At 58.6% G+C, this 25,548-nt stretch overlaps 1 protein-coding gene across 1 annotated transcript; it reads left to right on the forward strand.

The window, feature by feature from the left end:
- Positions 1-1,256: 1,256 nt before the first annotated feature.
- IL2RG (interleukin 2 receptor subunit gamma) lies at positions 1,257-24,795 on the forward strand. The gene is made up of 8 exons (XM_065410995.1): positions 1,257-1,438; positions 16,036-16,141; positions 17,149-17,324; positions 19,970-20,112; positions 20,797-20,959; positions 23,034-23,139; positions 23,461-23,545; positions 24,515-24,795. The coding sequence occupies exons 1-8, from the start codon at positions 1,324-1,326 to the stop codon at positions 24,728-24,730; spliced, it is 1,110 nt and encodes a 369-aa protein (XP_065267067.1). The 5' UTR covers positions 1,257-1,323; the 3' UTR covers positions 24,731-24,795.
- The last annotated feature ends 753 nt before the right edge of the window (positions 24,796-25,548 follow it).

The raw sequence follows: 25,548 nt of genomic DNA on the forward strand, positions 1-25,548 counted from the left end.
ACCCCAGCCCGGAGCCCCCTCCTGCACCCCAAATACCTCATGTCCAGCCCCACCCCAGAGCCCATGCCCCCAGCCAGAGCCCCCTCCTGCACCCCAAACCCCTTCTTTCTGACCCCACTTTGGAGCCTGTACCCCTCCCACACACCAACCCGAAGCCCCCTCCTGCACCCCAAACCCCTCATGTCCAGCCCCACACCACGTCCCGGAGCCCCCTCCTGCACCCCAAACCCCTCATGTCGGGCCCCACCCCAGAGCCCACACCCCCAGCCAGAGCCCAAGCCCCCTCCCACACACCAACCCCCCGCCCCAGCCTGGTGTAAATGAGCAAGGGTGGGGGAGAGCGAGCAATGGAGGGGGGGGATGGAGTGAGCAGGGGCGGAGCCTCAGAGAAGGGGTGGGGCCTCAGGGAAGGGGGGAACATAAGAACATAAGAACATAAGAAAGGCCGTACTGGGTCAGACCAAAGGTCCATCTAGCCCAGTATCTGTCTACCGACAGTGGCCAATGCCAGGTGCCCCAGAGGGAGTGAACCTAACAGGCAATGATCAAGTGATCTCTCTCCTGCCATCCATCTCCATCCTCTGACGAACAGAGGCTAGGGACACCATTCTTACCCAGGCTAGGGACACCATTCTTACCCCATTCTTACTAGGGTGGGACAAGGGTGTTCGGTTTTCTGCAAATAGAAAGTTGGCAATCCTAGGGGCAGCCCGTGGTCCTGTCCTGGGGCAGTCCGTGCTCCAGGCCGTGGTCCCACCCTGAGGCGGCCCATGCTCCAGCCCTGGGGCAGCCCGTAGTCCTGTCCTGGGGCAGCCCGTGCTCCAGCCCATGGTCCTGTCCTGGGGCAGGCCATGCTCCAGGCCATGCTCCAGCCCTGGGGCAGCCCGTGCTCCAGCCCATGGTCCTGTCCTGGGGCAGGCCCAGCCCATTGTCACACACAGCCAGGCCAGGTCGTGATGCCAGCGCCCCTTGCCATGAGGCCATGCTGCAGCCGGTGCCTTTCCAGTCCGGCTGCACCTCAGCTGCCTACACTGACCCTGTCGTGATGGGGCAGAGATGCTCTCCGCAGGCTGGGCTGCAGCTCACAGGGAGTTTCCCTTGGCTGTAGAGTGAAGCACGCTCTGTGCCTATCCCCCAGGGCTGCCAGGACCTATCACTGTCCTGTCTGCAAGCACTCGGGGACGAGGTTTTGTACAGGAAGCAGCAATGCATGCGGAAGCTGAGTGAGCTGCGTGGTATCCTCCTTCAGCAGTGAGCGCTCAGTGACAAGCCAGCTCTGCCGCCTGGCCCAGGTGCCCAGAGAACGCGTGGCAGTACAGGGCCATGGAGTCCCCTCTCGCTCCCGCCTCTGCCAGGAAGGAAGCTGGGATGTTCCTGACTCTGATCCTCCTGCTCGCTGGTCGCAGCCAGCGAGCCATGGCCGCCCAGAGGCAACAAGGTAATGCTCTCGCTCACTCCGCTCTGAGTCCCAGCTGCCCACCACGTTCCTCAGTCCGCTTCCTGCCTTTGTTCTACAGGCCATGTTTGGAGCTTGGGGAACGGCCTCGCTGACAGGCCACCAGAGGCAAGGCAGGAGTTCAGGAGCAAGAGGCTTTACGGGGTGGGGGGAGCGACTATCTAGCAAGGGGGAGGCCCTGCTGCCTCTGGAGATTGTGCGTTGTCCGTAGAGTCTTTGACCTGTGGGTTCAGAGCCATCCCAGCTTAGGCCGGTGTTGACTCATCCCCCCCTGATGGCGGTTTGGGGGCCTTTGTGAAGCCTTTGGTAAAACTCAGGTCGCTAACTCGCGGTGTCTTGTCAGCATCACAAGTCACCACCATCGGCACAAACTGGCCCCTTCGCTGTTTCAAGGGTAAGGCCTGAATGGTCCATGGAGGCTGAATTCACGTCTCCCCGTTATGGCCGGGGTGGGGGAAAGAGACTTGCATTGCTGCATCATAAGTTGTAACTCCTCTGTTGCTAGAGGCCGCCTCTGTGTCACTCGGGCACTTCGTTGTGCTAGATGTGCTGAAAAATATATTGGCACAAGTGAAATAGCAATGATGAGTGAAGACATTGCTCAAGGGATGACATCTCTCGACAGGGCAGTACATGGCGTCGGTCAGGGACCAGGGTGTCTGTCTGCAGGGGCATGATGTGGTATCCATCAGGGGGTGGCTCTGTGGGGGTGTTGTCTGGCCACAGGGCAGTACATGGCGCCCATCAGGGTGACAGCTGGGGGGGTGTGTGACGGCTGGCTACAGGGCAGTACATGGTGCCTGTCGGGGTGACGGCTTGGGGGGGGGTGACGGCTGGCTACAGGGCAGTACATGGCGCCCATCAGGGTGACGGCTGGCCACAGGGCAGTACATGGCGCCTGTCAGGGTGACGGCTGGGGGCTGACAGCTGGCTACAGGGCAGTACATGGCACCTGTCAGGGTGACGGCTGGGGGCTGACGGGTGGCCACAGGGCAGTACATGGCGCCCGTCAGGGTGACGGCTGGGGGGAGTGTCAGCTGGCCACAGGGCAGTACATGGCACCCATCAGGGTGACGGCTGGGGTGGGGTGATGGCTGGCCACAGGGCAGTACATGGCACCCATCAGGGTGACGGCTGGGGGGGGTGACGGCTGGCCGCAGGGCAGTACATGGTGCCTGTCGGGGTGACGGCTGGGGGCTGACAGCTGGCTACAGGGCAGTACGTGGCATCCGTCAGGGTGACGGCTGGCTACAGGGCAGTACGTGGCACCTGTCAGGGTGACAGCTTGGGGGATGACAGTTGGCCGCAGGGCAGTACATGATGCCTGTCAGGGTGATGGCTGGGGGCTGACGTCTGGCCACAGGGCAGTACGTGGCATCCGTCAGGGTGACGGCTCAGGGTGGTGATGTCTGGCCACAGGGCAGTACATGGTGCCTGTCAGGGTGATGGCTGGGGGCAGTGACAGCTAGCCGTAGGGCAGTACATGGCATCTGTCAGGGTGACGGCTGGCCACAGGGCAGTACATGGCGCCCGTCAGGGTGGCGGCTGGCCACAGGGCAGTACATGGCGCCCGTCAGGGTGACGGCTGGGGGGGGGTGACAGCTAGGCGCAGGGCAGTACATGGCATCTGTCACAGGGTGACGGCTAGGGGGTGATGTCTGGCTGCTGGTCAGTACGTAGCGTCCATCAGGGCGACAGCTCAGGGTGGTGACATCTGGCTGCAGGGCAGAACATGGCATCTCCTCCCTTTTACCTTCTCAAAGCAGCCTATCAGCACCACTCCTGCATGGCTGCAGGAAGTGGGGAAGTGCAGCGGGGAGCTCCTGAGCTCTCTGCTTCCCCCACTGTGGCAGCAAGCAAGAGGCCATGGGGGGACTCAAGGCCAGCTCCCGCACTGGAAGTACTAAGTTGCAAAGCTGCCAAGCTCCCGCCCTCATCTCCATGGGGAAAGAGGCTCTAATCTCATCAGCCTCCAGCTTGACCCCTCAGAGCACTGGCCTCAGGTTTTAGGAGTGGGGCAGGAGGCGGGTGCTGCTCAAATCCATTCTCTTTGGAGAGGGAAGTGGAAGGGTCAGCTGTGAACCACAGGCCAGCGGCAAAGATTCAGAGAATGAGTCAGTTTCTTGTAATGCTGAATGAGGAGCTTTATTAGAATAAAGAACACAATCTTTTTCTGTAAGTCCTGCCAGGCCCATGGGCCTGCAATGCAATTACCAGAGCTGCTCAAACTCTGTCATGGAGAGTCCCTCTCTCACTGCATGGAGTTTAGCAGCAGGATGTGAGGCCCTGATAAGTATCTGCACCGTGGGTATAGTTTTTCGATGTGTATCAGCTCTAGTCTCTGGTTGAGTCTGTTCTGATGTCAGTGGGGAGGCTGGCAGGCCCTTGTGTGTTACTCTCATTCCAAGAACCTGGGATCCTCACTGAACAGGCAGCCAGTGCTCCGTCCGGGCTTGCCTCCCACACGCGAGAGCTCTCTCGACCAGCATTGCTGTTCATGACCAGCGGCACATCACTAGTTGGAGTGAGAGAGACCCTGCAGATACCACTCATCTCTCAAGCGCCCTGTTGTTCAAACATTCTCTCTCTATGTGGGTGCACCTGCTCTCGGTGTCTGGAAAACTAGCTGCAGGCTTCCCATCATCTCGGCATAAGAGGTGCATCCCAGCAGAACCACAGCTGCCAGCATCTGTTACTCCTGAGGGCATTCTGCACCAAAAATGTTAAAAATCTGCAAAATTCTGCAAATGTTATTGATCAATAAATGAATGCAGAGGCTCCAGCATGGCAGTGGGAGCACAGGCCACTGGCTACATGAAGGTGAGAGATCACCCTGTAGTCCCCCACCCCCGGGACACGGACTCAGATCCTTTCCCTTGCAGCTCAGAGGATCTCCTCGACCCCCTCAGATATTAATCAGTGTTATGCGGTTTGTGACAAAACAGGACCTTTGAGTGCACATGCTATATAAATGTGCTCCAAGCCTTTAACCGAACTGTGGAACTGCAGCGGCTCCAAAACATGTTTAGGTGGTGGCATTTTAGGCACTTTGACTTCTGGCTCTGTCTTCATCCCTTCTCTTAATCATAGAAATGTTGGGCTGGAAGGGACCACTAGTGGTCATCTAGTCCAGCCCCCAATGCTGAGACAGGACCAAGTAAACCTAGACCATCCCTGGCAGGTCTTTGTCCAACCAGTTCTCAAAAATCTCCACTGATGGGGATTCTACAATAGCCCTTGGAAGCCTATTTCAGAGCTTAACTACCCTTGTAGGTAGAAAGATTTTCCCCAATATCTAGCCTAGATCTACCTTGCTGCAGATTTAGCCCATTACTTTTTGTTCTCCATGTCCACTGAAGGTAGGACAGTTAATCACAGTTCTCCTTTAAACAGCCCTTATCATAGTTGAAGACTTATCAGTCCCTTCTCAGTCATCTTTTTTCCAAGACTAAACATGCCCAGTTTTTTTAACCTTCCCTCATAGTCAGGTTTTCTAAGGCTACATCTACACTACAGCACTTACAGCGGCACCGATGCTGCTGTAGCGCTTGTGGTGGAGACGCTCTATGCTGACGCCAGAGAGCTCTGCCATCGGCTTAACTCCTGCCTCCACGAGAAGCGGTAGCTGTGTCAGCGGGAGAAGCTCTCCCTCCGAAACAGCGCTCTCTACCCCGGCACTTAGGTCGCTGTAACTTATGTCGCTCAGGAGTGTGGATTATTCACACCCCTGAGCAACACAAGTTATATCAAAGTAGATGTAGACAAGGGCTAAACCTTTTATCATCATTTTTGTTACTCTCCTCTGTACTCTGTCTCCCCTGTTTTGGGCACAGTGCTCCAGCTGATGCCTCACCCGTGCCGAGCAGAGCGGGACAGTCACCTCCTGTGTCTTACATAGAACACTCCTGTTAATACACCCCAGAGTGATCTCAGCCTTTTTTGCAACTGCAGCAGATTGTTGGCTCTTATTCAATTTGTGAGCCATTATAACCCCACACACACATTCTTTTCACCAGTATTAACACCTAGCCAGTTATTCCCCATTGTGTAGTTGTGCATTTGGTTTTTCTTTTTAAGTGTAGTACTTTGCACTTGCCTTTGCAGAATTTCATCTGGTTGATTTCAGACCAATACTCCAATTTGTCATGGTTGTTTTGAATTCTAATCCTGTCCTCCAAAGTGCTTGCAACTCCTCCTACCAAAGTTTATAAGCGCACTCTCTACTCCATTATCCAAGTCATTAATTAAAATAATGACTAGGGCCAGACCCAGGACTGACCCCCACAGGACTCCACTAGATCCACCCTCCCAGTTTGACAGTGAATCATTGATAACTAGTCTTTGTGCCCCATCTCTTCCCAGAATAGCATCCCATGGTGGAAGAAACTGAAGCTCTTCCTTCGACACCATCTGCGCTGCCCTGCATTCATCTCCAGGATGCGTGTTCTGGCCTGGGCCCTTCCCCTCAACTGGAAGGATGGACCCAGACTGTGCCCCTGACTCCTTCACCCTCATGCCCAGAGCCCTGTAGTCACTGCTGATCTGCTCAGGGTGAGATCCAGCAGTGTCAGTAGTGCCCATGTGGATGAGCAGCATAGGGTGGTGGTCAGAGGGATGGATGAGCCTCTTCAGCCTTTCCATAACATCTTGGATGCAGGCTCCAGGCAGTGCCTGCACCTCCCAGGACATCACGGGTTGGTAGATGGACGCCTCCATCCCCCTCAGAAGGGAATCTCTGACCTCTGGCATCCTGCGCATCCTCCTCTCAGGTGCTGTGGCTGTGATCCTCCAGCTTTGGAGGCAAATGGCTCCTCCTCAGCCACTGGGGTCTGCCCCTCACCTCCTGTTGTCAATACAGCTACCAGGTTTTTCACCTCAATGGACAGGGACTTGGGGTGGGCTGGGGGAGAGCACAAGCTACTACCCGAGGTGGCCAGCAGCCAGTCTCCTCCCCATAGAGCAGCTGGTTCTCGGTCTGCAGTCAGCCAGAATCCTCCACCCAGATGTATCCATGCGCCTCCTGTCAATTAAGTCCTCCTGCTCCCCGACAAGCCACCTCCTCCTGCAGCTCTCTGACCTGCTTCCCGAGGGACTTCCCCAGCAGACACCCCTCACACCGAGCAATTCCCCCGGCCTGGCTTTCCTCACAGGCCGCGTTCCCAACAAGCCAAGACCAGGGCTGGCAGGGCCTGCCAGGTGCAGGCAGAGGAAGAGCTAGCAGTGGTGCTGGCGATGCGCTGTTTGCCTCCCATTGAGGGTTCTTCCTTGTAGAGCACCTGGAAGGGAAGGGGGAAAAAAGAGACATGATGACTGTAGCTGGGGTTGTCGGCACTTTTCTTTATCTAATTTTACTCCTGCAGCCTCAGTTGCCTTCAGAATTTTACCTGCCTTTCCGTTCTTCCTGACGTCTCCATACCTAGCCTGCTCCTTTGCCTTGCACCGATTTCTGGGGCAGTTGTAATGCTGATCAGGCAATAGCAGAAGCAGTGCTTTCAGGCCAATGGTACAACGGGGTGTGGCTGGCTCACGCCTGGGCTTGGGACAAGCCACACTGGGTCCCCGTCAGGCTTAAGGAAATAAAAGGTTTGTAATCTAGCTGCTGCCCCTTCAGGCAGGGCACCACCTGCAGCTGCTGGTGAGAGGCCAGTCTGCTCAGTCATTTGGGACAAATCAACCAGCAGCCCCACAACAGGCTCTGGTGAGCAGGGGCACAAAGTTCAAGCTGCTGCGTTCTCCCTCCAAGCCTGACCCCCTTCCAGGTTGGAGCAGGGCTGCCTGATCCCGCAGCAACTCGTTAACCCTTTGTGTACCTATCGCTGGGTGGAGTGGAAACAACCAGAACCCACTGGCTGCAGAGGGCCCAATCCAAAGCCCTGTCAAGTCAGTGGGAGTCTCTGTTCCTGCTGCTTCCAGGAGCCTCTTTATTGCTGCACAGACATGGGCAGAGCCCACCTGGAGTCAGTAATGAGCTCCGTTACCTGTTTTCTCCAGTCTGCCCATTCTTCCTTGCCTTGGGGAAGCCTCAGGTTTGTGCAGAACAGCCCCCATTGCAGCAGGCTCTGTGCTGGCTGTCCTTTAAGCAGGCCACCACCTGCGTACGTTTTAGCAGGCCCATCTCAGGCCTGTGCTTCGCTCTTGGAGCCACTCGGGTGCACTGAGAACCTTCATTCTGACATGCTCGACGTCGGAGCGCTTCCCCAAACCTTCTGTACCCCCAGGTTTGGGGTAATTATTCATGTAGTGCCTAAGTGAGCTCTGTACTCCCCAGAGCAATGCAAGACGGGTCCCAGCTCTCCTCTCTGCCGGAGACCCTGGAGCTCCTTGAGTGAGCCCAGCAGCTCCTGTGGGTTCAGCGCCTTTCTCACTTGTGCCTCAGCTCAGGCACGGCAAGGCCAAGCACAAGCTCATCTTCCCTCCCCAAGCCCTCTCGTTGCTGAGCATGACAGAGCATGGAGGCCAACCGCATCTTGCTGCCAGCACCCAGCTTCGGCTCCTCCTCGGAGCCGTACCCATCACTCAGCCATGCCCTGAGCACCTCCTACTGCCTCCTGGGGTCTCTGACATGGACTCACCTCCCTCCCCATCCAGCCAAGATCATCTCTGGTGCCCAGTGCCCCACTTTACTGCCTTCCCGGTGGCCTGTCATCACCCCCTCATCCTTCAGGCTCATGCCAGACTGCAGCCTCTCCCAGGCAGGGACCATGCCTTGGAGTGTGTAGGAGGCACCTAGCCCAGGTCTGAGGCTCAGAAATAACGAACAGTCTCTAAGGCAGGCAGGGCTCGGAGGTGCTACTGAAGGGCAGTTTGGAGAGCTCTGCAGAATTGGGGGTTCGTTTCCTGTGCAGGTAAATCTGTGCCATTGTAATAGAAACCACTTTCCCCCTCCTCCTTCCCAGCTGGCAGTGCCTGAAGTGGGAAACTGTCAGCTAAATTCAGTTACCCTGGCTGTCCCCTTAGCTCAGGGCCAGTAGCACTTAACTTGTGAGTTTGGGTCACCCTCGCCCAACCCCCCATTGAGAGGGACACTCCCATCACACAACCTGTTACGCTGTAAAGCCTTGGGGGCAGGAACTGTAGCTAGCGGTGTTTGTACACCACCCAGCACATCGGGTCAGCCCGAGGGGGGTAGGGGCAGATCCGACACTAGCTGTACAGCCATCCTGATCAGCCAGCTGCTACTCTAACATCAGAGCCACCAGCAGCTTGCACGTGTCTTGCGCTGACAGCAGAGGCAAGAAGCTGGGTTCTGTCCCCTGAGCCAGCCCTAACATTTTGGGGGGGGTCCCCCTAGACAGCTGCTTGTCTCTCCCCACCCTGCCTACATAGTGGACACTCAGCTTTGCCCAGCTGTGCCAGAGGCACCAGCTGGCGCTTGGTTGAGAGTTGAAAGCGATGCCACATTTACACGATCATTGCAACCACCTCCACTGTACTACAGACCAAGGCCAGGGAGATGACCGGTCCCAGCATGCACTGCCCCTGGTGGGGCTAGGCAACAGGGACAGGTGTAAATTGGGAGAGGCCCAAGCCGTGCTGCTGCCTTGGGCCAGTGAACAAAGTCTGGGCCCATCAATCCATTCAGCAGCTCTGCTCTTCTCAGGCTGGCTCCTAAGGGTGTGTCCACCCCGCAGCTGGGAGCGAGCCCCCAGCCCAAGCAGCCAGACGCATGTGAAAAACAGCAGCGTGCACATGGCAGCATGGGCTGGGACCCGGAGTCAGGCAGCTAGCTGGCCTGAGCCACTGCCCGCACCACCACAGCCAGAGCGATGTTAGTTTTAGCTCTCGTAGAGCTAACCTCAGATGTTTTCCTCTGTCCCTGGGTAATCATCTAGGGCGGCTCACTCACACCCCCAGCTCGGTTTCAGCTCACAAGTCTTCGCACCATGGGCAGCCTTTGCGTCTGCTGGTTGATTGAGGGCTGTTCCCCCATCCCTCTGCTTGTTCGTGCTCTCAGGCCCGCCCTAACCTCCAACCCACCCCTGGTCTTCATCTCCCTGGAAACTTTGTGGGGGTCCCTCAGCCCCCGTTAAGGGCTTGGGTTGTCTTTCTTCCCTTTCATCATGAGTTAGGCTCAGTTGCCTAGTGGGTTCCTTTCCTTCCTCCTCTGGTTTATTCTTTTCTCTCCCTTCAGGTTTAATTTTTCCCTCCTTGGGATTCCTCTTCCCCAGTCTGAGAACCCCTACACCAGCTTGTTTTCTGATGGAGAAGGGGCTCCAGTCGGTACCTGTCACAGACCGTGCCCACTCTTGGCCCCGTGCAGTCCGTGGGGGGTGCCCCTTTCAGTGAGACAGCCCTTCTCGGGGGTCCGCTCTCTCTCGGGGTCAGGCCCCTCCACCTCCTGGAGCCCGTCACAGTACCCAACACGGCAGGGCAGCCCTTCCATTACCCCCACCTGTTTCCAATATAACCTCCCCCAGACCTTCAGAGGTACCACTGCTAGAGGGCAACTTTTCTTATCTCCATCGGCACACGCTAGGTTTACACTTGCTCCTGGAATCATCCAGTCGGGTTTCAGCAACTCCCATCAGACCAGAGCGCAAGCTGTGGCCGTGTCTACATTAGTGAAATGGAGAACAGTTTCTATCCCTTTTTCTTCCCTCCAGTCCTGGCCCAAATACGAGACTCGGGAAAACTGCATTCCATGTACTGGCAATCTTTTTGTTATGAGTCCCAGCCACCCGCACTGGTAACCTGTAACAGCCAAGCCCCAGCTAGAGCTGCTCTGGGTTCTCCTTTTCTATCTCCTTTCCAGCTGGAGGTTCTCTGGTCTTCCTCCCAAACACCCACCCCGTCAGTCAGTTCTCTCCTGGGGAGATCTGCCTTCGCAAGTTCCTCCTCAGTTTCATGTTGGGAGCCACAGAACCTGGTTGATGCCAGCTGACCCACACCCATATATTCTTGGGGAGGCCCTAGAGGAATTGTTCAGTCTGTCCATTATCTTCCTCACTGTTTGGGTGTCTTGGCTGCAGCCAGCAGGTGGCCCACAAACCCCCACCCACCTTGTGGATCAGAACTTTTGGTGGTACTGTTCAGTGGACAGACCCACCTGATTCAAGATGGTGGCCTGAATCACCTCATAATTCCTGGCCTGCTCCTCACTCAGAGCCACCCATAGCTGCCCTCTCCAAGATGCCCAGGAATTCATTGGATCCTCTGCAGGGCCCATCCTACACTGTCCTAGGCTGGATGTCTGGTGGCCATCTCCCACCGCAGGACTCGCCACCAGCTGTGGAAGCTGCTGCTGTGCCTTGGCTGGGTCTCTCAGGAAGTCCTGCAGGTTCTTTTGCTGCTCGGCCAGCCAGGCAAGCAAGGGCTACCAGTCCAGGGGGTGGGATTGCTGGAGACTTGGCAGAGCCTTCTACAGCTCCCCTTGCTGTTTCACCAGCCACTGCAGGGTCCCCTCCATGGTCCAGGCTGCCAAACTCCCCTACTGGCTATAGATCCCAGCCAAGCCTCCAAGAGGGATGGGGGGGGGGGTGTCCCACTCCTGTCTCTTGTCACTGCTCAGAGACCTTCTTCTGGCCAAGCGCCTCATGGCTTATTTCACCGTGTTCTTCTCCCCACCTGCACAAAGTCATGCTGCTCTGTATTTACAATATCCTACAATCCTTAGCTCACTCCGCCAAGGATGGGGGGGAGACGGAAGGTCTTTTCCCTGGGGGAGATCTCACCTGGTTCTGACTCTGAAAAGCCTGCTTCTCTCTGTCTCCCTGTGCACGTCTTCCTATGCCTTTTCTACCTCTTGGTTAATGGGCTAATTAGCCTTTGGGGCTCTCCTCAGCCCATCCCAATCCACTAATTAGCACAGCCCTTTTTAACCAGGGCTACTCCAGAGCAATGACCAGTGTGCTGCATCAGTCGTATGGTGTGTAAAATAATGCAAGAATGGCTACACCTAGTCCCCTGCTTCACCCATGTAGGGTGCGGCTCTCTCCCCCAGGGCTATGGAAGAGAGCAGGGGGTTGGACTAGATGACCTCCTGAGGTCCCTTCCAACCCTGATATTCTATGACTCTATGCCCCTGACCTACGGGGACATTGCATACAGGACAGCTACCCCTCCTGCTCTTAAGGCAGTGGCTCTCAACCTTCCCAGACTGCTCTGCCCCTTTCAGGAGTCGGCTCTGTCTTGAGTACCCCAAGTTACACCTCACTTAAAAACTACTAGCTTATAAAGATCTAAATTACCAAGTGTCACAGCACAGTATTACTGAAAGATTGCTACTTTCTCACTTTTACCATATAGTTATAAAATACATCCGTTGGGATATAAAGCTTGTACTTACATTTCAGTGTATATTCTATAGAGCAGTACAAGCAAGTAATCGTGTGAAATGTTAGCTTGTACTGACTTCGCTATCCTTTTTATGTCGCCTGTTGTAAAAGTAGGCAGTGATCTAGCTGCGTTGATGTCCCCGCGGCAGAGCTCTGCATACCCTGGTTGAGACCCCCTGCCGTAAGGGAGATGCTGTATCCTGTACCCCCGGAGGAGCCTCCGAAGCATTGGGCAGTAGCCCCACAGAGCCCAGCCCTGAGGCACACCCAGGAGTCTGCCCACAGAGGCTGAAATGCAGCCGTCGCACCCCCTGTACGCCCAGTCCTGGGGGCCTGAGGGGCTCTGACAGGGTTAGGCCCAGAAGCCCCAGCTCAGGGGCATGGCCTACTTTGCTGCCCTGGTTTCTCTTTGCTGACTGACCACAGCCACCCAGAGCCAGGGCAGGGCTCTCCTGAGCCTGCGTCTTGCGGCTATTTACAAAGCACTGCTCACCACAGCCCTGCCTGCAGTCTCAGCAGGGACTTTCCAGGCCCCAGCTCCCCGACTGCCGAGTATCATACACAGACCCAGGGTTCAGCTGGGTTCAGCCAGAGCCTGGCCGGAAAGGGCCATGCAGGCTGCTGGGCGCTCGGCCTGGGGAAGTGGCACTGCCTCAGCCATTGGGTTTGCAAAGGAGGAGGAACCAGTGGAAAGTTTCAGCAGATGGGAGCAGGGGGCAAAGCGGGGAGGAGAAGAAGCAGCAGGGTGAGGGATTTAACAGCTGTATTTAGCTGTCACTGGAGAATTGGCTCTTTCCAGGCTGGGCACAGCACCCTCTGCTGATGAGACCCAGCAGCCATGTGGCCCCACAACAGTGGGGAGGGGGCCAGCATGGGGCTTTCAGGCCACAAGACATGTTAGTAAACAGCAATATTCTGAGCCTTGGTCACATGGATGGAAGTCACAGGGGTGTGGGCTGTGCAGTGGGTGGGTGGGGGGGGGGGGGAGTTACTCGCCCCACAGACAATTCCATCTAGTAACGAGCTCTCACTGCACAGGTACTAACCAGCACCCAGCAGTGGCAAAGCCCCAGCTGTGGGGCAGCTCCTAAAAGGGAGGCCATGTCACAGTGAAACAGCATAATGCCCTGGGGAATTCTCCAGCACAGCCTCTCTCCTGGATCCCTGACCACCCATACCACCTCCTCATGGGCTCAGGAGCCATGGCATGGCAAGGCAGAGCCTTAGGCACATGCCACAAGGAGCCCAGGAGCCCCACCCCAAGCCTCGGAATGGCCGCAGGTTTTGGAATTCACCCCCCTTGGGGCTATCGGTTCAGGCTCTTTGCAGACTCAGGCATGAGTCAGTTATACTCAGGTTACATGTTCAAGTTTTTCTTGACATCCAGGGGGGGCTAGCAGCAATTATTTTTTTTAATGAAAACAGATTCTGGTCTCATCAAATGACACCAGGAGCTGGACCCGTGACTTGGGCTTATAGTGCCTCCGCCTTAGTCTGGCCCTGCCTGAGGCAAGCCAAGCTGCTGGGCTGAGGAGACTCATCAGCCTTTCCTCTCTCCTTGACGTATTGCAGGGAGCTCAGTAAAACCTGGCCTGTTCAGAATCCCCTTCTCCATCCTGGGCCGGGGAGTTGCTGTGCTGCTGCTGGCAGCCAGTACACAACCCACCCACTTGGGCATGGTTGCTCTGGGAGAGCAAGATAAGCAGCAGGCCCTTCCACTTGTACGACCTGGGCAGTGACTCCCCAGAGAAGCAGGCTAACCCCGCCTTAGTGAGGGCAGGCAGAGGCGGGACCAGGCCAGGGTGCTGAGAAGGAGAGCAGCCAGTGGACCAGGGCTTTCATTCCCAAGCAAACGGGAGCACCCAGTGCAGGCAGAGGGGAGGGTGCTGCTTACAATTGGGTGTGTTTCTGCTCTGCCATGTCCTGTTTTTAGGAGTCGAATTGTCCAGTCTCAGCCCCGCTTGCCCTTCCCGCCGGGGACTGTGCGCGCTGGGTAAAATGAAACGAGATCTATTTCTTCTTGTAACCCCCTTGTTCTCCTGGTTTGCGGAGGCTGGAACTAGTTCAGAGCTGGCTGTGCTCTTACGTGGCCCACAGCCAGTGCCCCAGCCACAAGAGAAGCCATTTCTGAGAATCTCTCGTTTCTTTCTCTCTCTAAACTCAAGTTGTGCTGCAGAGCTTTGGCTCAGACCTGCCCCAAGGGTTTCCCCAGGTAGGTGAAGTTGGGGATGTCAGTGCTATTGACCTGCTTTTTGTAATCTGTCTGGAGCAGATTGCTGACTCACCGGCACAGCGCCTCCTGCTGCTCATCTGGGAATTAGCTCTTTTCAGCCTCAGAGCGCCTGCTGCTGGCCAACATCTCATCTGCCACAGGCCCGTGTCCCTCCCAGACCCCAGTGCCCCTTACCCTGGGGGTTCTGCCCCACTGCAGTCCACACTCTGGGTCTCCCCTCCCAGGGGAACCCCCAACTCTCTAGGCCCACCTTGCCTCAGTGGCTACTGCCAGTCGTCATCTAGCCCCCGCTCACTGGGGCAGACACAGTCTGTCATGGCCACTCATCACTGACAAGGGGGTGGGACCAGCTGCCTCTGCCTATCCCCGGGCTACACCTCTGCAGCCCCAGTACCTCCGTAGGCCTTTAACAAGGCCTCAGCCTGGGGAGTTGCCAGGCTGGAGCTCCCCAGCTCCCTCTGCCTTTCCCCAGCACTGCTCTGCCCCGGGTACCCTTGTGCTCCCAGGCAGCTCGGCCCTTCCCACTCTAGGGGTGGAGTGAGACTGTCTTATTATCAGGCCCTGCAGCTCTTTTATAGGGCCCAGCCTGGCCCTGATTGGCTGCCTCCCAGTCTTTTCCTATTGGCTCTCAGCCCCAGGGCTGGCCTTTAACCCCCTCAGGGCTGGAGTGGGGTGACTGCCCCCCTCCATAGTCCAATTGTCTGAAAGCAGAACCCCAACTCCGGTCATCTCAAATCCAGGGGTGTCAGTACATGCCATACCCTCTGCCATCTCCATCTCTCAAACGCCAGATCATCTCAAACTCCCCCATCACTCAGACACTTGGGCACGAAGTCCTCAGCCCCCAGAAAACTCCAACCAGTGCCAAATGCTGCAGTGCGTCTCAGCAACACGGGCTATCAGGAACACGTCACACTTGTCTTCCTCTCCCTGTGTTGGCTTCCCATAGAACACAGAGTTGAGTTCAAGATCTTGGTCCAGATCTTCACTGCGCTGACGGGCCTGGGTGCAGGATATCTAAAGTTCCAGGAGCCAAAAGTTCTGGGCCAAGGACTGGTTGACAGCTCTGCTCTTCTGATGCGGGAGAACTGTTCACCACCAGGATAAAGTCCCTGCCTGTGGCATGAACTCCCCCAGGAACTAAAAACCGGCACTGACCTCACCACGTTCTGTTCTGAGTGCCTGGCACACTTCTCCAGCCTGCCTTTGTTAGTACAGACCCAGAGCACCGGGCATGTGTCAACTAATGCTTTTTTTTCTTTTTTTTTCAAATCTCTACGCAATTTCCTGCTAAGAGTGAAAGGGAAAAAGAACATGCCCCATGCGGCAGATGTCAGTTAAATCACTTCATGCACCGGAAGGCAGAGGAGGAGGGCAGGATAAGAACCTGAACAGAACAGAAAGCTTTACAGCTCTGACTTGGGCGCCTCATATGGCAAACCACTAAAGCCCAAACTGAGCAGGGGTCCCCAATCTTCTTCACCATTCCAGCATCTTAGACTGATCCCAGAGAGCAAAATGCTAAGTGCAGGTGTGAACTGGCTCACGATAACTGCTCATCAGCTTGAAACTCCTTACACAATGCTCTTCCACTTGAACGTATTCCTCCAAACGTACCAACACCTACAAACCCAGCCAAGTTTGGCATTTCTATCTTCAGGCATTGGCGTTATCCAAGCACAGCGTATGGAGAGATGGCATTCTGGATGCACACATAACCCCAAAGCAGTGAACCAACTTAGCTGAAAAATTAACATAAATCCTCTTCTGTGGGTTAGAAGGGCAGGGACTTGAGCCGCCTCTGTAGCACATGCTCCCCACCTGCCTCGCCCACAGAATGTCTGTACGTGCTGCAGTCTGAACCCCCACCCCACCTCAGGAATCCGCCTCCCTGGTGGATCGGCCATTCGCATGCTCCCCTCTGACACAGCGCTGGCTTTGCGATACCCTTCCTTTGAAGGGTGGGCTAGTGGGCAGAGTGGGGATTGGGCGTCAGGGCTTCTGGGGTTAGTCCTGATTCTGCAGCTGAATTGAGCAGGTCACTCAGCCACAAAATGTGCTTCCCCTTGCAGGCGTGGAGTGTGTACTCTTCAACGATCAGTACCTGACCTGTATGTGGGGCAGCAAAGAGATGCCAACAGCCAATTATTCGCTCTATTACTGGTACTTTCCCCCAAGGTAGGCAACTCTTCTTTGGGGCTGGGCTGCTCTTACCTCGTCCTGTGGGTTGTATTCCCCGTTAGCATGACCCAAGCAGACCAGTGCGAGGCCAGTAGCCATCCTCCAGGAAGTGCGATGGGTTCCCCGGGGGTGCTCAAATACCTTGTTATGCAGCATGGGACATGCTTTGTGCCCAGGCTTGGTGCAGAGCTGGAAGCAGTGGGAAAGTTTCCCTCTCCTGCCACCAGTGAGGCTGGAGGTGTGGGGACTGGCTCTGCCTGGCCGTCCTGTGGCGCTGGAACGCAAGAGGGAGTGGCTGAGATGGGGCTGTAGGCAAGAGGGCACGCTGGGGGTGGTGCCCGCGGGCTGAAGGGAGGGGAGAGCAGAGCTCTCCTGCTCTTGGCACTTCTTGCAGAGTCCCTGATCGCACCAAGGCAATTTTTGGGTTCTTTACAGGGAGGGCAGGGCACTTCCACAGCTGAACCCCTAAGGGGCCAGTCTGGCAGCTTCGGGAACCCTGGAGAGTCTGCTCCTTTCGTGCCATCCCAGGACTGAGTCCTCCCTGCCTGACACGCAGGGCCGTGCTACTGGCGGCACCCAATGAGGAACAGGGTTCTCTCACGGGCCCTTTGTCTTCAGTGGGGAGCAGCCTGTGACACCACCCTTGGAGCCCCAAGTACCTGGAAAGGCTGGGCTCTGCACCTCAGCCCAGCCTCCAGTCTAAACAGAGCCAGCGAATTCCCCATTGGGTGACTCAGAATCGCACCAGCACTTGTCTAACGGTGCCAAACCTGCTCCTCAGCCCCAGAACCAAGCCCAGAGCAGAAGGTGCATTCAGACCTTCCCCAGGCAGGCGTAAGTCCTGAGAGAGGAGGGGCACTGCACCCAGCACAAGGGCCAGGGGCAGGGGTGCACAGCAGAGATCATTCAAAGAGCAGAGCTGAGGGCAGCATCTGTAAGGACCAAGGACCCCGGGCTTTGCAGTTTTCTGCTGTCCTTGATTTCTGAGCTCTCTCCATAACCAGCTCTGTCATGCCAGTGGAATGCAAGTACTACCTCCAGGAGAAGGGCATCAACACGGGCTGCTGGTTCAACCACAGCGAGATCATCCAGTTCCGCACCTTCAACATCCACATCAATGCCAGCCATGAGGGCAGGAGCCTCGTCATCCCCACCAAAGGCATGAAGCTGCAGGACCTAGGTATGGAAGAGCACAGCTCATGCTTCACCTACCCAGCTCAGGCTGCACCAGCGAGCTGACACCCATGGTCCATGCTGGTGCAGAAGCTCCATCCAGGACTGGCTGCATGCCCACTCCCTCCCCCACTCTATAGTCCCAGCCCAGAGGCCGCTGCACATCAGGAAGAGGTGAAGGGACGCTGTCACTGTTGGTCACACATTCCTTGGGGGCCAGTGGGATGAAGGGGAGGAGAGAAATAACAGCTTTGCGTTATTCCAGAAATTCTTGCTTCATTAGGAGGCGCTGTTGTCCCTCAATCCCAATGGCCTCTCCGGGTTCAAGTCATGTGTGACTATTACGGAGCAGCAGCTGTTTCTCAGCAAAGGAGAAGGGTTCACATTATAAACTCGGGTTCCACTCTCTTGCCCAACTTCCCCACAAAGATGCCAATGCCCTGAGGTTTCACATGACCCCTCTCAACCCAGGGTGCCAGGGACGCAGGTGGGGTGAGATACACAGGAACTGGCCAGCGCCCTCCCCATTCTGATGCCTGAGGACTTTACAGAGATGAGGGTACGGAAAGTGAGCTGTTGCTGATGAGTGTCAGCGCCACTCACTGAAATGCCCTGGTGCCCTGAACGTCAGCTGGAACATTGGGAAATTGCCTAGTTAGAGACAGCGGTTTTCAGATCAAGCCCTTCTGAACCCCATCACCTGGCACCACTAAATGTTCCCTGGAAAAGAACCAGTAAGGGCCTGCAATGGGGCTTCTGCTCTCTGCTGGGGCGCCCCCTTGTGGCTGCACCTGGAGATTAGCTCTGCCCCATCTGATGCCCCCTTCCTTTGGTCGCTCACACCACAGCCCCTCTTGCTCTCTGGAGGTGTAGTGCTTCCTCTCCGTGGCTTGGCCCCCCGGCCAGCTCACTACAGTGTGTCCCATCCAGGGTAACGCAGGCACACTGGGCCATTCCAGGCAGTCTTTCCACTTCGAGATTGTGCCACTTCCCTAGGTAGGGGCCATGACAATCAGTAGCCAAGGTCTGCATCATCTCTCCCCATGCTGCCATTTCCCTGGGCCTCGTCCCACTCTGCCCTCCACGGGCTTCCTTCTCCACCAGCCCTGGGGTGACCCTGTCCCTCCGGGCTGGTTCCCCGGCTGCTGCTCCTCTCCGCACTAGGCCGAGAGCAGCTGCAGCCCCTTGGGGTCTCATGTCCGAGCTTTATACCAGCCCCCCCACTCTGCCAGATGGGTCAGTACTCGGCAGCCCAGCTTCAGGCTGCCTCACCCCAGGTGCAGCCTCCCATGTTAATTAGCCCCTTCTGAGCCACCGTAGCCCTGCAGGTGAACCAAGGGCACTGGAGCTCTCCCAAAAGTGGGGGGCCTGGGGGCCCCCAGCCCCTCCCCCTGAAGCCCCGCCCCCGGGGTGGGCCAAAAGCAGCCCCTGTCCACCCCCTGGACCTCCTGCTCAGGGCAGGTGGAGGGACCCAGGCTCCCCACAGCTGCCCACATGGCTCTCCCCGACCCGGCTCCAGCAGGGGCTCGGAGCTGCAGCCTGGCCATGGTAAAAGCCGTGTGGTCAGCTGTGAGACCCTCCACCTCCATCTGCTCTGGGCGGGGAACCGGGGACACGGGCCGGGGCTGCTCTCAGGTGGAGGGTACACCATGGCCCCCCACAGCTGCCTGGGCTCCACGCTGGCCTGGCCAGGGAGTGTGGCCTCAGGGGAAAGAGGAGGGGAAGGAGGTAGGGTCTGCCCTGGTGAAAAGTGGACGGGCCAGACCCCTCCGTTTCAAAAAGTGAGAGGGCCCTGGCCCCCCCAGTTCTGGCACCACTGGGGTGAACACCCCGCCATAGGGCCTTTCTGCTGCCCCACGTGGAAGGGTCTGCTGGGGTCCTGAGGGCAGCCCCACCCACCACACAAGGGCCGGCCACCTCTCTGCTCTCTGTCACACAGGCCAGCTGCCTGGGCTGGCCATGCCACTCCTGCAGTGCCTGGTGCTGACCAGCCCAGAGCGCTGGCAAACACAGTCAGCAAACGGCAAAGCCAGGCCGGCGTCTCCCTGCGCAGGCCCCATCTTGAGAGGAATTCACCTCAGTGCGCCTAGGCCTCACGTGCCCTGGCGGGGGTGACGAGCACCTGTTGATTACCCCTGTACAGGGCCGTCCTGGGGCATACGCAGCACACACAGCTGTGTAGGGCACCATGAAATGTGGGGCACCAAATTGCCCCAAATTTCATGGTGCCCTAGGCAGCTGCGTGCTGCATATGCAGCAGCACCAGCCCTGGCGACCAGCCCTATCCCTCGGCCGGTCCCCCCTGCAAGGGGCAGGGCCGTCCCTGGGGAGTGTGGGGCCCCGGACAACTCCCTCTGCCCTGCCTCTTACCCTTTCCCCCCCACAAGTGGCCCCCCACAGCTCCTGCCTCCCAGACCCTGGTGGGGGGTGGGGGGGAGGCCGTGGGGGAGCTGAGTAGGGCACCCAAATGGCTAGGGGCGGCCCAGCAACTGTAGAAGTGAAGTCGTTCCCTGTCCAGGGCATGGGACATCCCAACTGCCCCCTCCATCCCCTTCACGGGATCTGGGACTCTGAGCTGGACTGGCCGGCGCTGCAGCAGCACCTAGCCCAGCTCCACGCCCCCCGAGCCAGAGTACTGTCTGTCTGTTGTAGTGAAACCCGCTCCACCAGTGAACCTGACCATTCAGAACATAAGCAATAACCAGCTGCAGCTGACCTGGGACTCCATGTACAACAAGCCCCACTGCCTGGAATATGCTGTCAGATACAAAAGCAACAAGGACACCAGATGGACGGTAATGGCAACCAGCAGCCTGGCCCTCCTGCGGCCACCCAAGGCAGGGGCAGCTCAGAGGGGGGCCCCAAGGGCCACAGCCTGTCATCCGCTGCCCCCTTTACCCCAGGGCTCACATTCACTGGTCCCCTGCCCTTCCCAATCCCCCATGAGCTAAGGGCCACGCCAGCCTGGGGCTAAGTTAATGCTGCTGCTTCACTGCACCTCAGTACTCTTCTGGCTTTAATCACCCTTCACGTGACCCAAATGCCCCATCTCAGGCTGCAGGCCCCAACCCATTCTCCTCCGAGCCCACCACTAACACGTTCTCTCTGGGAACCCCTCAGGCACCTGGAAGCACAGCGCTGCCCAGGGGCCAGCTGAGAGCCCCCTATGCACACAGGCCCTGGGGAGCAGCACAGACCTTGCAAGGCTCCGGGGCGCTGGGACTCACAGGCGGAAAGAGGTTCCTTGTGCCCATGCCGTGCCTATAGCCAAGCAGGGGACGGGGCGGAGTCTGTCGTTTGTGGACAGGGAAAGGGGAGGGAGACTGTAGCAGGGCTGAGCTCCATTCTCCACTCATGCCTGGCGAGCCCAGCTTTGAGGAAGCCAGGCCACGTTTCACAGCAGGCGCTCAGAGCATCTCCTTGTGCACCGAGCCGCCCACCCTGTCTCACATGCACGGGAACTTCTGTCTCTGCCCCAGGAGCACTTGGCCAGTGGCAAGATCTTCTCCTTCCCTAGTGTGGACTACGAGAAGTATTACACCTTCAACGTGAAAAGCAAGATCAGTCAGTACTGTGGCACCACCCAGCTCTGGAGCGAGTGGAGTGTCCCAGTGTTCTGGGGCAACAATGCAACAGACAAGGGTAGGTGACACCCCTCACAGCCAGGGTTTCCCAGCTGGCCCCCGGCCCTGGGTTGTTGATAAGGGGCGTCCTGGGCCCAACAAGAGAGAAGATGTTAATTATTATTATTATTTGTAGTTGCATAGTGCATAAGCACCGACTCTGTGGGCCCAGAGCTTTCCCTTGGGTAGGGTGAATCGGGGGGCCCTGTGCTTCAATAAAATCGGGACTGTCCCGATATTTATCCTTTGTCCCACGTCCCGACCAAGGTACGATAGGGACGCCGTTTGTCCCGATATCCAGGTGAGGAGGCAGGTGGGGAGGTGAGGCAGGAGGGCGAGTGGGGTGAGGAGGCGAATGGGGAGGTGGGAGAGGGCTGAGGCGGCAGGGGGTGAGGAGGCCGGCGGGCGAGCAAACGGGGGGGGGGGGGCGGACGGACGGCAAGGAGACTAGCGGGGAGCCTGCACCCAAACTCCCTCCAAGAGCCCGCACCCCTCCCACACCCAAACTCCCTCCCAGAGCCTTAGCAGGTGTGTGTGGGGGGGGGGGGCGGGACTTGGACCCGTTCTGGGCACCAACAAAAATTATACAGACCTGCCTCCCCTATGTGGGGGGGTGAGAGCTCTGGATGGGGCCAGAAATTAAGGGTTTGGGGTGCAGAAGGAGGTTCTGGGCTGGGGCAGGAGGTTGGGGTGCAGGGGGGTGAGGGCTCCAGCTGGGGGTGTGGGCTCCGGGGTGAGGCTGGGGATGAGGGGGTTGGGGTGAAGGGGGCTGGGGCAGGGGGTTGGGGGGTGAGGGGGGGGTGAGGGCTCCAGCTGGGGGTGTGGGCTCTGGGGTGAGGCCGGGGTTGAGGTGAAAGGGGTGGGGCAGGAGGTTGGGGTGCGGGGTGGGGTTAGGGCTCCAGCTGGGGGTGTGGGCTCTGGGGTGAGGCCGGGGATGAGGGGGTTGGGATGAAGGGGGCTGGGGCAGGGGGTTGGGGTGCGAGGGGGGGTGAGGGCTCCAGCTGGGGGTGTGGGCTCTGGGGTGAGGCCGGGGATGAGGGGGTTGGGATGAAGGGGGCTGGGGCAGGGGGTTGGGGGGTGAGGGGGGGGTGAGGGCTCCAGCTGGGGGTGTGGGCTCTGGGGTGAGGCCAGGGATGAAGGGGTTGGGGTGAAGGGGGCTGGGGCAGGGGGTTGGGGTGTTGCGGGGTGCAGGAGAGGGTTTGGGATGCGGGGTCCCAGTGACGCTTACTGTGGCTCCCAGGAAGCAGTCGCCAGGTCCCTGCGGCCCCTAAGTACATGGGCGGCCAGGGAAGCTCTGTGCGCTGCCCTCACACCCACAGCACCGCCCCCACAGCTCCCATTGGTTGCGGTTCCCAGCCATTGGGAGCTGCGGAGCAGACGCTTGGGGTGGGGCAGTGCGGGGAGCCTAGGGGCTGCAGGGACCTAGCGGCTGCTTCCGGGAGCCACATGGAGCCAGGGTGGGTAGGAAGCCTCCCTTAGCCCTGGGCCCCCGCTGTGCCACCAACTGGACTTTTAACGGCCCGGTTGGCAGTGCCGACCAGAGCCACCAGGGTCCCTTTTCAACCAGGTGTTCCGGTCGAAAACCGGCCGCCTGGCCACCCTAGACAACAGGCAGGCAGAGAGGGGCTCTGCAAAGGCTTGAAAGGAGACAGGCAGTGATTTGCTGCACTAGAGAAGGGGGAGCCCGAGGCGAGATGTAGAGAAAGGGGTGACGTGGCCAAAGCAACAGGGGAGGAAAATGCTCTGCAGCTGCATTCTGAATGGAGCTGAGCGAGGCAGGACGGTGCTTGTTGAAGCCAGAGGGAGGGAAGTTGCAGTGATCAGGGCGTGAGGCCATGGGGGCCTGGATGGGAGCTGTGGCAGGGGGTGGATAGGACGGCTGTCTCCTGGAGAAGTTACACAGAAAGAATCAGTAAGATTCAGACACAGCCTGACGTTTAGACAAGTGCTCGTTTCTGCCCGCGTTCCCGGCTGTGTGGGACTCCTGCCTGCTCCCAGCCAGGAACAGCCCCATGGCCTCTCTGCCCCTCCCCTCTACAGTCAGACCACACCAGGGGTGTGTCCGCATCACCCACTGTGCATCCCCTCTGCAGGCGTGGCAGAGAAGCAGGTACCATGGTTCTGGATTCACGTGGTTCTCCCCACTGCCTCTTTGATGCTCATCCTGGTCCTTGTCATTTTGTTGATTCGAATGGAAAGGTGAGTCTTCCGCTGCGTCCCCAAGAGCCCCCAACCCCTGTGCACAGGTATGGCCCTGTAAGGCAGAGAAGCCTTGTTCCCCGGGTGGGTCCTCCTGGCTCAGAGCAGTGACCCAGACCTGCGTCAGCTCTGCGGGCAGGACACAGGGTGGGAGCAGGGTTGGGCCAGGAGGACCCACCTGGGGAACAGGGCTGAAGGGCTGAATCAGAGGACACCGACTGGTGCCTGGCTGAGGAGGGCCCCTGGGCCCATGGTAGGTGTCTGCAGCCAGGTTCCAGGGGCTGCCCTTCCTCACTAAACAAGTCCTTTCCCATTCTGCAGAGTCTGGGTTATTCTCATGCCCAGAATCCCCAACCCCAGCAAGAACTTCGATGAGCTCTTCAACACCCACCAGGGCAACTTCCCGGTAAGAGTGCTGGGCCGGGGACGGAGGGGCCGACGGGCCGGGCTGGGCCGGGGACGGAGGGGCCGACGGGCCAGGCTGGGCTGGGGACGGAGGGGCCGCCGGGCCGGGCTGGGGACGGAGGGGCCGACAGGCCAGGCTGGGCTGGGAGGGGCTGATGGGCCGGGCTGGGCCAGGAACCTGCTCCTTGGGATGAACAGACAGATAGGGCTCAGCCAGGCACCCACAGATAGGGGCATCTGCTCCCTGGAGAGCTGGGACAGACAGGCTGTTTCCCTCTAGCGCTGGTTCAGCTCCCCTGGGGGTGCGCATCCGTGTCTGCCCCATGCTGCTGCCTGCAGTGTTAACCTAGGGCAGGTACGAGAGCACATGACACACAGACAGTCCCTGGGCCCGGGTCCTGGCCGTCCAGCTGGCCCAGGGGAGTCAGCCTGGACATATGCACAGCCAGAGCTGCCCCAACCTCAGGCCTGAATTTTGGCCCAGAGACTCAGGGTACATCTACCCTGCAAACAAAGAACCACGGGGGCACCTGACAGCTTGCGGGGCTCCCGCTCTGGAGCTAACACCAGCAGTGTCGCTGCTCCTGCTCAGGCTCCGTAACCCAGTGAGGGAGGCTCGGAGCCTGGGCTCCAGGCCAAGCAGGAACAGCTACACTGCTGGGGCCCCGCGTGCCCAGGCCAGTCGACCTGGCCTCAGACTCACCGTCGCAGGGTTTTCGCAGTTTAGGCAAGCAGTAAGGTGCCGCACCCATCAGCCCGCCAGCCTGGTCCCAGCTCCCTGCTGGTGCCTCCAGGAGCACGTTGGGTGCTGGACAGGCGCACTGTGACCCTCAGCGCCAGCAGCCGGCTGGCTCTGCCCTAGCGGGGAGAGGGGCCCCTCGGCTGGGCCATGGGGCGGCCCTGGAGTGGGAGCAGGGGGGGGTGCCTGCTACAGGGGGCCGCCTTTAACCTGTGTTTGGCTCTCTTGGAGGAATGGGCCGGAGTCTCCAAGGATGTTGTGGAGAGCTTTAAACCCAACTACAGCGAGAGCTTCTGCTACGTCAGCGAGCTACCCCCCAAGGAGGGCAGCACGCCCCTCTGGGAGGGCCGTGACAAGCCGAGAGCCCCCTCGGGGCGCTCCTCAGCCCCAGCCTCCAGCAGCAGCCCTGGGCTGATCCTCTCCAAAAACAGCTACGTGGGAGTGTGACATTACCAGCAGGAGTCGGGATTGTCTGCTTCTATCGCCTCTCCTCACATTGCACCCCCACCCTCTGTGCCCCCGCCCCAATGCCTCCCCCATCCACTCCAGCACCCCTCGCCCCATCCTGCCCACCTCTCGCCCCATCCTCACACATATACCCCTCCCCCATCCTCCCCAGCCCTCGCCCCATCCTCACACATGTACCCCTCCCCCATCCACCCGTCCCCTCCCCATCCTCACACATGTACCGCTCCCCCATCCACCCCAGCACCCCTCCCCCATCCTGCCTAGCCCTCGCCCCATCCTCACACATATACCCCTCCCCCATCCACCCCAGCACCCCTCGCCCCATCCTGCCCACCTCTCGCCCCATCCTCACACATGTACCCCTCCCCCATCCTCCCCAGGACCCCTCCCCCATCCTGCCTAGCCCTCGCCCCATCCTCACATATGTACCCCTCCCTCATCCTCCCCAACACCCCTCCCCCATCCTGCCTAGCCCTTGCCCCATCCTCACACATATACTCCTCCCGCATCCACCCCAGCACCCCTCGCCCCATCCTCACATATGTACCCCTCCGCCATCCACCCGTCCCCTCCCCATCCTCACACATGTACCGCTCCCCCATCCACCCCAGCACTCCTCCCCCATCCTCCCCAGCCCTCGCCCCATCCTCACACATGTACCCCTCCCCCATCCACCCCAGCACCCCTCCCCCATCCTCCCCACATCCTCACACATGTACCCCTCCCCCATCCACCCCAGCACTCCTTGCCCAGCGCCTCAAGCACTCCCCCAGCCCCTGTATGCAAGCACACACCCC

This window comes from Emys orbicularis, chromosome 9 (assembly GCF_028017835.1).
Source record: "Emys orbicularis isolate rEmyOrb1 chromosome 9, rEmyOrb1.hap1, whole genome shotgun sequence".
Classification (NCBI taxonomy): domain Eukaryota; kingdom Metazoa; phylum Chordata; order Testudines; family Emydidae; genus Emys; species Emys orbicularis.